We start from the raw sequence: 11,815 nt of genomic DNA, 5'->3' as shown, positions 1-11,815 counted from the left end.
AAGTTCATATTATGGAAATCCCTTATTTATTTTAAACCGTTTACATTCTGTTATAACCAAACAAACACCAAGCATACATCTTTCCTAATAGAAAGCTAAAAAACATCAGTTTTATCTATATAAATTGTTTTAATGTGCACAAAATGTGTATTTTATTACAATATGTAAAACAACAGATGGCACAGTAATCCTTCTAAACTTTTCATTCAAACATTTGAAAAATTTTTGATAACTAATTTTTGAAAAATTTACGTTATCAGCAATATTTCACTTAAAGATCCCTTCAGCTGTACGATGTAACACTTCATACATTGGATGATGTTTTTTAAACCATCTATGCTGTAATATTGAGCAGACAATCGGAAAGTAATGCTGTCAGTATAAATGAAGAGTTTGGTTCCAAAACTTTCAAAAATCATGTATTTTTATTGTGCATTCCAATTAATATCAAACTGCAGTTGGTTTGTTTTGATTTAAGCCATAATAACTCTAAAAATACAGCTAACTAACACGTTTTAAATAAAAAACATGAGTTTTGAAGTGATCTCATTTTGGAAACAAACTCTTCAAATGTTTTCTTTTAAAGACATTCACGGTCTCGTTTATTCATACCAAAACACACAGCAGTGATTAACAAAAAATACTGACGATAAAGAAACTGGTTGATAATGTATCAAAAGTTCATTGTTTATTTCAACTGTGCTTTAAAAACCCATATAAAAAGATAATTAAATTGGTGAAATGGACGGAATATCATAAGATTGTGTATTAAAGCTGAACGTGTTGTATTTGGCAACACAAGTAAGGCTGTAAAGAATACTGATCAACAAAAAAATAGATGTGTGAATTTAGAAATATACTGCCTTACTACTTATTCATTTCTGATTTACTAGACTATTCGTTCTGTTCAGTTATTGTACTAAAATTATGCATCTGTGTTCAAACAAGTCAAATATGAATGAATATATATATGAAATAGAACTATGAAGTGCATTTCTATGAATGTGAGAAAGCATAATGTTTTCGACTGTGCTCTGATCTCCCAAAGTCAGTGTATGAAAACTGCAGATTCCATACCTACAATCTCTGACCTATAACACTTTTAACAGTTACTTCGCTTGATGCACATTGTGCTAAAGTTCTTCTTGAGATCTCTGCTTCTCATAATCTGTTGGAGGAATGTGGAACGAGACATACGGACACCATTTCGTATTCAGGCAAACCAGTCTCTTCAAAGAGGCAGAGTTCACTATATCAAAACCCGTCTTACCCCCAAACGTACTGGGTTTCCAGTAGTCAGGGGAGCATATGGGATTTCCCAATAGGCCTTTTAGGGAAAACGGGGCACCCATTTCCACCATGCTTTCGCCAAATATCACACTCGGTCGCGTCTTCTCCAGCATGAGACCGGGGTAGAACTCCAGGGCATCGATGTCACCATACAGCTCTTCAAGTTTCTTGGCTACCTCCTCCTCACCTGTAAAGCCATCAAACATCAATAGTACACACCTGCAATGTAACCATCAATACACCTGATGTGTGTTAATGGGGATTTATGAGGATGACATTTTGTCAACGATTTGAGAAGGTAACTAACACTGTTAATAGCTAAACAACTTTGAGCAGTGTAAAATAAAAAGACACATAAAATGTTTTTGCTATATTATAGTTTTTGTTATGTAGTTATTGAAGTGTAAAACTGTTTCAATAAATGCTATAATATAAATAAAATAAAAATGTTATGTTATAAATAGGGCTGTGAAGTTTGTGTTTACATACTAAACAGTATTTTGTGCATATTTATAAACATACACATGCATGCATATATTTAAGAAAAACTTAAAATATAAAAATTAATAAACATTTATATATAATAATAATTACTGGTAAATATAAATAAATACATATATTATAATATTTTGTATATAGTATATACATGTATGTGTATGTGTTTATAAATACAAAATTAATATGCACAGCACACAGACATACTGTATATTATGTAAACACAAACTTTTATTCTAGATGCGATTAATCGCTTGACAGCCCTGGTTATGAATGAAATAAAATGATGGAAAAATAAGTAATGTAAAAATGTTTCATGTTATACTGTAAATAATAAATAAATAAAAATGTTATATGTTTTAATACAGTTTTTAAATAAATAAAATTAATAAAAATGCTTTAATTCAATCAGATATTTGACATTGACATTAGATATTAATTAATACGTTTTTTATATAATATGATACCTGTAAAATCTGAGAAGGACGTGTAAGGTCTCAGATTAAATCTCTTGCGATATTCGTTGAAGGATTGAAGCCGAAGTTCTCTTGATTCTTTGATTGCACCTTCTGCTACATGCAATACCACTTTATTAATATTCTGACCACCTCCGATCTGTTCCAACACAAACAGATTTGTAATTTATTAACAAAACCAAATGAGTCAGAGTAACCACAGGAACAAATGGAATATAGGATGACGAGGCAGAGGGTGAAATTAGGAATAGTAAAAGTTAAAGGAGACCAATGTTCAAATGCTCAAAATATCTCATTTTGTGTTTTGCAGAAGAAAGATGATATAGAATGACATGAGGGTGAAATTAAGAAAATTGTCATTTTTGGGCGAACTATCCTTTTCAGCATATATTTGTTTGCCCAATGGAACCATACACGCTTTACAAATAATATTACATTTTTACATTGTTCACACTACACTTTATTTAAGTTTATATTTAACTTAAAAAGGGCCACACTGTATCTAAACATTTTTCTGTAACGCCTATGGGAGCAAATCTGCAGAATTCAGGATTGCCTTTTACCCCAAAGGCGTTTTAACCTCCTAACGGAAACAATCTGGACGCAACCTCATTACAAAACTGTTCAGAGTTTTCCGAACAGATGCTGAAGTCATTTAGTTCTTCCACAAATCCGTCACAAGGTCATTACCTGTCCTGCGGGTTGGGTTGAGAAGGCCTCGACTAGCTTCTCCACCCCATAGTGAGTGAGGATAGAGGTGTTGAATAGGAACTGAGAGTATTGGATATCATCTCCGTCGATGTGGAAGCTGTCGGGCATGAGTGGGTGCCAGTGATACAGCTGGTTGAACTCCACGGCGATGCGGTTTTGATACTGAAACTGAGAGGTGAAGAGCAGCGAAGGGTCGAACTTCAGCTTTAGCAGGTAACCGCTCAGGTGCTGGACGTAATCCTCGATCACAATACGAATGGTCTCACCTGGAGTTAAAGATCACAATCTTTAATACCTATTAATAATAATTGTAATACCTCTGAAAAACGTCCCAGTCCCTATTTACTGGTGAGCCATATAAGACAGAAAGCCATATGGGTTTGGAACAACAGGGTGGGTAAAATTCCAAATTCTTTCATCATTTACACACCCTCATGTCATTTCAAACCTGTATGACTTTCTTTCTTCGGTAGAACACGGAAGATATTTTAAAGATTGTTGGTAGCAACATTGACCCCATTGTATGAATACGAAACCACTGAGACGTTTCTCTAATATGAAAGTTTCACCTATAATAATAAGTCTGGCTGTCTGAAAGAGCTGCTCATCTCCCCAGCTGGGATGTTCTTTCTTCAGGATGTCACACACGCGGTTGTGCTCGCGCAGCCACAAGGTGGCGAACATGCTGAGACCGGGCAGCAGTCCAAACACTTCCTGTCCTATAGCCAGCTGCTGGTCCAGAGGGACGGAGGGCGGGTAGCTCATTTTCACCTGCGTGTCTTCCACTTTGGGGGGGTACATCTCACCGTTTACCACCTACATTCGAGCCAAACAGAAAAAAAACAAAGATAAGCCAGAGGAGGGGATGTTTTATTATTGCTTTATACTGCCAGTCTATTATTTGGAAAGTCATTAAAACTTTTGAATAACACAAGTATTGGAATCGGGAATGCTTTTTAAACCGGATCTAGGAAGTTCCCATGCATACTGTGCACTTGTTGTCACAAAATCACGAGAAACATTAATTCAGTAAAGTTTATACAAGCGTTCCTCACAGAAAAGTTTATTCAAGCGTGCTAGTAGTATGCTTCTTTTAAGTATACTTGTCTTATAAACTTACATGCTCAAGTTTACATAGTAACAAGTCAGCTTTGGGGTGGAAGAGCTCAGAATAAACTAAAGTCTGATATTCTTTGTGCACTTTATTATTACAATTTACTTGAAATTGTAATATAAATACCTTTAATAAGCTATATTAAATAGGAACATAGTAGAATTCTTAGTGCATAGTGTATAAATAGTATAAATAGTAAACTATGGCCGGTTTCCCATTACATGGAACAGCTTAAGCAAGGACTATGCCTTAGTTATACTTAGTATTTATGTAGCTTTTATCAAAATTCTTTAGAAGAATACATTACTCGTGTGCATCTTGAGACACTGATATATTTGAAGATATTTCTGGGCATGTTATATTCAGTTAAGACAGGCAACACATTCATTTTAGTCTGGGACTAGCCTTAAGCCTTGTCTGTGAAACCGGGCCTATATACTGATGTTAAATTCACTGAGAGTATACTTCAAAGTGCTGCTTTTATTAACTAAAATGTGTATTGCACAAGTATACACATCATTTCAGTTGTAGTATAGTTGCAGTACAAATTAAAAATGTAATTGTAAGTGTAGTTCAGTATACTAAAAGCGTCCTTTTATACGCTAAAAATGGGTCAATTTAGTCCCAAGTATGTATACTACTATACTTATAGTAGTTAAATTACTAATATTTATATAAGTATATAAAAACACAAAAACTGCCATAAAACAGACAGCAACATTTCCACAGTGACTTAGTGATTGTGCCGAAAGACTAAACAATGCATGACGTATGACATCACTTTACACAAACCACATGTTTACGCTACAATGTCACAATCAGCTGGTAATGATCTGATGTTATACACACAGTATTCAGAGTCTCTCAACAGTCAGAAGGGACTGTTCATAGCTGTAAAATGAGGTCATTGGAAATGAACATGAATGCTTTTAACACAGATAGGCTCTCATTCATGAAACAAAGCAGAACGATCTCTTTGTAAACATCTGCAAAACTACTCTTGAAGTACATCTGCAAAAGTGAGGACTATAGTACATCTATTAGGAATTGAAAGTAATTTGAGAAGCCCTTTTGAGAAAGATGCTAAAAAACCAAAATGACAGATCACGTTGACTCCGAGACATGCTCGGCCTAGCACAGCCCCCCGATTCCACAACATGCCTGACATGCTGAATGGTACCTGGTACTTGAGTTTCCCGTCTTTGTGAAGTCTGAGGTCTAGCTGCCGATCAAGCGTGTCTCCATAAATGTGTCCAGCATCCACCTAGTTTTCAACGTGCAATGAAAACTATACATTGAGTTTATAAATACAGAACATTGGATTAAGCTGAATACAGTATTGAAGTATAGCGTCTTTGCAAACCACACGGTGGATTTGAAAAAAGAACTATAATCATTAAAGTGTCGTGAAACTCAACAACTCACATTTTTTCGCACATCACTTAAGACAGTCAAAGAACTCAAACATTTTAATTAGCAAGTGGAAACTTGTTCATTTTGTGCATCTTCATTTCATTCGTATAAATATCTGGCTAAATATTTTTACTCCATGTAGGTGATTGAAAAAAATGTAATTACTAGGATTCCTGCTCTCAGCATCTCTATCGACCTCACCAGTTTGTGTGTTTACATTACCGGTGAATTATTGATTTGCATTTACAAGCTTAACTTCCTTTTTTAAGCAATTTCCTCTCTTTCCACACTCTACCCACCCACATCATCACAGCATTGAACATTTTTACTATCATAAGTGTGAGAAAAAACCCGCTGAAACATGGGCGTTTCATGACACTTCATGAGAATTCAAGAAACTTCTGCTAGCAATTGAAAATGCATCAAGACTTCACATAGCTAATGTTGGAATAAACAGTATAGCGCTATAGGGGTTGGCAGTGTTTTTTAAACCCCCTTCAGTTCTTTTAATATTATGCAACAAGAGTCAAAAATAAAATTGTTGTGCTTCCTGAATACGTAATTAAGTCTTTAATAGACATGAACTTGCCGGCCAAGAGAAACACCTTATCACCTCTTTCAAGACTTAGCAAAACCATTTTTCTTATACATGCATGTAGGTCTGTCAGATATTTGATTTGCTGAAGTTGAAGCGAAGATAACATGGGTCATTTGAAAGACTCACCCCGTGACTCAGTGCTTTGGTGAAACCGAGACCCACGCGGTTGTGAGTTCTAAAGAACTGGTGCGTGAAGTGCTGAGCGAAGAAGGCAAACATTAGGTTTGATCCCTGAGGGTCTGGCCTGAAATTCCGTCTCAACATGAACCTTTCTACCAGCAGCCTGGGTTCTGGAAGCTCCATTTTTCCTAGACAGAGAGATTTTACGCATTAAAAGTTATTTCCTGACTTCCTTACTGCTTTGCTTGAAGCATTTTAATATGGGGGGTTCAATTTTTTTTTTTTCATTAAACATGTCTCCTTTGGATAAAAGAGGTGAACTCTTATCACTAACAATCTAAGTCTTACCTTTGGTTCCCATTGGTGTGGGGCAGTCCTCAGGGACAGGAGGCAGAATTCTAGTGTAAAAGGTGATGTTGGAATATGATTCCCAGTTCAGGTAGTCATATCTGGAGTTGTATGTTGGAGGGCTTGGGATTAAATTGGCTCTTACTGTGATGGGAGAGAATATTCCAAAAATGCATCATATCAGTTACACTTAAAAATAACTTTTCAGTTTCAGTTTTTTTCAATATTCACACATTTTAAAGAATGAAGGCCCATTCATACCGAGATGATAACTGTAAAGCTACAAGTACACTGTCATTTTTTTTTACCAATTTCAGCTGCCTAACACAATAAAACACAATAAAACATGATAATAAACATAATAAAAAACATGATTTTTGATATTTTGTATCTCATTTTGGAACAAAACTCTTCATATATATATAATTGCTTCTATTGTTTCCCCCTACTTTGTAAGGTGTTTTGGATAAAAGCGTCTGCTTAATGACTAAATGTAAATGTTAATGTAATTGTTTTATTGTTCATCAGCTTGAAAAAATTACTCTTAACATGATCCTAACAATAACATTATATGTGTAGTCTAGACTTGGCTATTCTATTTCATTTGTACTGATCTAAAAAACTATATCTTTTCTGTATAAAACTGTTCTTGGTGTGAATGAGTCTTTTGCATTTTTATCTGTATACCTATGGTTATTGAATTTCAAGTTACATAGAAAAAGAATATTGGGCAACAGGTTTGAGAAATCCAAGACTTGGGTGTCTGTAGTACAGGTATGATAGGACAATATAAAGTGGCCTTATTCCGACCACGCTGTAACAATATCTCAATGGTAACAATATTCCTCAATATTCAGTTCTTTGGCTCACGCGGGAGAATGTTTTGGCCCGCATGCTGCATTAAGGACGTGAGGAATTTGGGGCCTCTGGCAGAAGGAATGAACGCCATGGCAACAAGCGTCTGGAGTCACTGGAATGGTAGTGCACTTACTGTAAACACACAAATGATTGCAGGAGATGAGCCTGGCCTTCGCTGACCCCCGGCCTATTTCTACATCTATGAAAAAACATTTTGCCAACTGCATAATGAGAGGAAGTGATAAAAAAAGGGTGGCAATTCAAAAAAGGGCCAATCAAAACACAGCGGTGACTGAAAAAATAAGAAAAGGATGACGGGATAACAAACACTCCCTTTACAGGAACACAAGCAAGCATGCCAAAATCCATTAAGAGCCATAAAACCTAGCTGAGATACAACACAGTAAGTTAGCCATTACATCCAAACACATGTGAAACTATTATAAACAATCTTTAAGCATTTATGCTAAAAAAACAAAAGGTCAAGCAGAATTTCTGTCCACAATGCACGTGTGTGGTCTGTTGCTGACAGTGAACAGCAAAGTCCACTGAAGACGATTTACGTTCAGTTTGAAAGGCCCCCCTCCCACCTCTTCAATTGTCTGGAAGCAAATGCTCAGCCAAATGACTTCAATATGTCGGTGTGCTTTGTGAGTACACCTTCCTTCTTTTTCTCCCAAATAGAAGCTGTTTTGAAAGATTAATGAGTCTTATAATTACGTTTGGCATTTGCCATTTTATCCAAAACAGCTTAAGAGTGTTTAGTAAGACATAAAGGTATTTGTTTGTATACGTACATTACATTTGGCATATGTTTTATCCAAAGTGACTTACAGTGCATTCAAGGTATGCATTTTTTCTAATCAGTATGTATGTTTACTTGGAATTGAACCCGTGACCTTAGCTTTGCTGGCCCCATCAACTGAACTAGCATTATTTCATATTATATTGATCATTTGTAGACTTTGTCTGTAGGGCTGTGTAAAAATTTAAAATTGTTATATTTTATGCTGCTCTGATGCCACAAACTAAAGGACTTAATATTATAATGATGTGTTAAAAAATAAATGACCAATAATAATCAAAAGTCATTATTATTGATCTCATCAAACAGTTCTCATCAATTTTATCCAAATCCAGATTATTTTACCTATACAATCCTAATGTACAGTACAATCTCTCAATCATGCATTTTATCAATTGTCTCATTAGTTTCTTTTTTAAGAAACATCTGAGACTACGTTAATACTTAAGACACAAAAATGGCAGCTCCAAAAAGTCTCCTGAGCTATGAAAGCGCACTAAGCAATAAACATTTCTGAGCCAAGAGATTTTCCTCTGGGCTTGGCCATTATTCATTTACTGTACATTTAGCACAACTTCAAGACTCATTAGTCAAACTTGAATTTAAACCTTGGATTAACCAATCCCTGGATAGCTGTCAAGGATGGATAAATAAAATTAAAGTTAATGTCCTAACATTCATAGGCAAATGATCCTACATCTGAGCAACAGGATACCATTCAACTTGTGTTTGTATCAAAACATACCTGTAAGAACTTTATGCATGAGCCAATCTCTCAGGACCGTCCTGTTGATGATTGCCCACAGCCATTGAAAGTGTGTGAGGATGTAGTGGACGACACTAGGACTGGGTCTCAGAAGGCGATAGACTCTTGACCAGAACTCGGCTACGGAAGAGACGAAATATGTGTGAAAGAGATAAGGCGCCACATATGGGAGGCATGAGTATGATTTATTAAAAAAAGTATTTACACATTAGGTTGAAAGTAGAATTTAATTCAATGTGAAATGAGGGTACGTGGTGCAAAGCTCTTTCATACCAAAAGCTCATTTTTACCTGCCAGGTTGTGTTGCAACAGCGCACATGTTCAGACTTTTTATTGTGCCTGGTCACTTTTGCCAAAATGTTAAGAGAGACAGGAAAGAGTGTGTGTGAGAGAGACTGACTTATAAGAAAAAGTTTGTAGGAAAGTGAGTTTTTTTGCTCAGCCTTTGTTTCTGACCGGAATAGTTTGGCACAGCTGTCGGACTGTGTCTATAGAGAAATTTACCTCCAAAAATGAATTTATAGAGTATATTAAGGTTTGAAGGTAGAATAGCATTATGAAAAGACAATACAATTAAATGTATTATTAAATTTTTTTTTTTATTAAATTATTTATCCACAGCACAGCCATGAAACACAGGAGCTCACATATGAAAGACTTTAGATACGTACGTATAGTGCAATTTTCTCCATAGTAGCCCGTTCTGGTGCAGTCACACTCATATCTGTCAAGTCCATATCGAACACAAACCCCCCGGTTTTGACAAGGATAATAGCAACAAGGATTCACTACAGAAAACAAAGATAATGCAGTTATATTAAGTTTTTACTTCCATGCAGCACTTCACACATATTTAATACAGATCGATTGACATTTGACAGAGGCTTTTAGCCGAAGCACTTGACAGTACATTAAAGGACATCCTTTGGGGGATCAAACCTAAACTTGAACTTTAGTGGCATGCTCTACCACTCTAGTTGAGCTACATAAACACAAAGATGCATTTAAATGTAATATTTCCGCAGATACTTTTATTTAAAGTGATGAGCATCTCAACACCCCTTCATTTCATTAAAGCTCTAACACCGTGTCTATATCGGACGTGACCGACGCGGCGCGGCGCGGCAAGACAAAAGACACTGGAAACGCATTAGAATTCATTATAATTTAAAATGTTGTCCACACTGGATGCGGCGCGCCAGTCGCATCCGATGTAGACACGGCGTAAGCCACTTAGAAAAACAAATACATTGCAAAAAAAATGATGATATATGAAAAAGCACTGTTGGGCCAAATACAAGATGAAGATTATAATAGTATGATGATGATCATTAATGTTTCTTTCAGACCCGTTCCTGTCAGCTGACAAGACAAGGGACATGATCCGTCACCATCATATAGAGGTCCATGGGTGGTTTAACAACGCTTCTACATCAAAATGCATTCCCACACATAATTCAGAGTTACAGTAAATAAGAGTCAGCAATGCTTCCTCTGATAAGGCCTATTCATAAACCCACCAGCACACATCACATCTTTACACATGGCTGTCAGGGGCATGACCCACTGCTTCCTTTGACAACAATATGACAGACACAACCCAAAACAATAAGAAATTGTGAATGAAATGCGGTTGCTGTGCACAAATTGTGCAGCAGATAACAACCCTTGCCTTCTCCCACAAGCTGGAATGGAGACTGACGTACTTAAAACAGAAGCCCCCACGGTGTATATTTCTTAATCCATGAAGCAACGGCATGCACCATGTAGTTTATTCATTAAATAAACTAAAATATGTAAACAGATGAAGACAAAGGACAAGGATAACATACACACCTCCCTAACCAAGATCAGACTTGTTGAGAGCAGCTCACACATACCTATGTGAGGTCATAAAGAAAAGGACACGCTAGAAACCGCAATGAATTATGTGACACTGCATCAACTTGTGGTGGTGAGCTTAGACAATTTTTAATAATACACGAATGCACACAGCATAAGTAATTGATATGTATATTTAGTGAACTTTTGGAAAGAAACCTTGACTTCAGGCACATGTGGATGGATAAAAGTCATTTTGGCTAAAGCTTTAATAAATAGCTATATAAATGACTTAAACCACTTCCATAAAAATTAGCATATATAGTCATTTATAAATATTCTAAATCTACACAGTAACCCTTGAGAAAAAAATTGGCAACAGGCTAAACAAAACAAATGAAAATTACACCAGTTTGCCAACCTACATATACACAATAATAAAAAATATTATCGTTTTTTATTTGGATAAAGGATTAATGGAGATACTTACCCATGTTTGATGAAGGTGGACTTTCTACATTAAGACATAACGAGATACTCAGCAGCAGGGTAAACGAACACTTCAGTAAAAAGCTAAACACTACCAAGGAAAAAGATAATGTACATGGATTATATTAAACATCATATAAGACTGGACCGTAACCGTAACGTTACAGGAAGTTTACTTCTTACCTTTCATTGCAGTTTCACATGAAACACAAAATATAATCCATAAAAAAATAAATACAAAACTACAATTTAAACGATCAAAATTGCACGGAACTCCAAAGTGGTGTTATAGAAGGAAGTAAATCCAAAATAATAATGCCATTTCGTATTCTGTACATATCGCAGAGCTGCGTGCAGAAGCTCGTGCAGACGTGCTCAGCCACGAACTGATGAGAAAAAAACGCTCGAGAGGAGTTTTTTGAGAGGAGAAACAGCGCATGACTCTACCCCTTAATAACAATAAAAATCGCTGTGTGGAAGTACAGATGCTCCCCTGCTGGATAACTTGTGA

General features: G+C 36.0%; 1 protein-coding gene across 1 annotated transcript; it reads right to left on the bottom strand.

Annotated features, from left to right (window-relative positions):
* Positions 1 to 159: 159 nt before the first annotated feature.
* Positions 160 to 11,687, bottom strand: ptgs1 (prostaglandin-endoperoxide synthase 1). Its single transcript, XM_057357055.1, has 11 exons — positions 11,488 to 11,687; positions 11,306 to 11,395; positions 9,666 to 9,782; positions 8,974 to 9,114; positions 6,566 to 6,709; positions 6,224 to 6,405; positions 5,267 to 5,350; positions 3,542 to 3,788; positions 2,952 to 3,238; positions 2,253 to 2,400; positions 160 to 1,477 (listed from the first exon to the last, which is right to left on the bottom strand). Exons 1-11 carry the CDS (start codon positions 11,492 to 11,494, stop codon positions 1,134 to 1,136), a joined length of 1,791 nt encoding a protein of 596 aa, XP_057213038.1. The 5' UTR covers positions 11,495 to 11,687; the 3' UTR covers positions 160 to 1,133.
* Positions 11,688 to 11,815: the final 128 nt, after the last annotated feature.

This window comes from Triplophysa rosa, linkage group LG2 (assembly GCF_024868665.1).
Source record: "Triplophysa rosa linkage group LG2, Trosa_1v2, whole genome shotgun sequence".
In the NCBI taxonomy this organism is placed as follows: domain Eukaryota; kingdom Metazoa; phylum Chordata; class Actinopteri; order Cypriniformes; family Nemacheilidae; genus Triplophysa; species Triplophysa rosa.
Note: the sequence above shows the minus strand (reverse complement) of the source record. Positions and strands in the feature narration are given on the sequence as shown.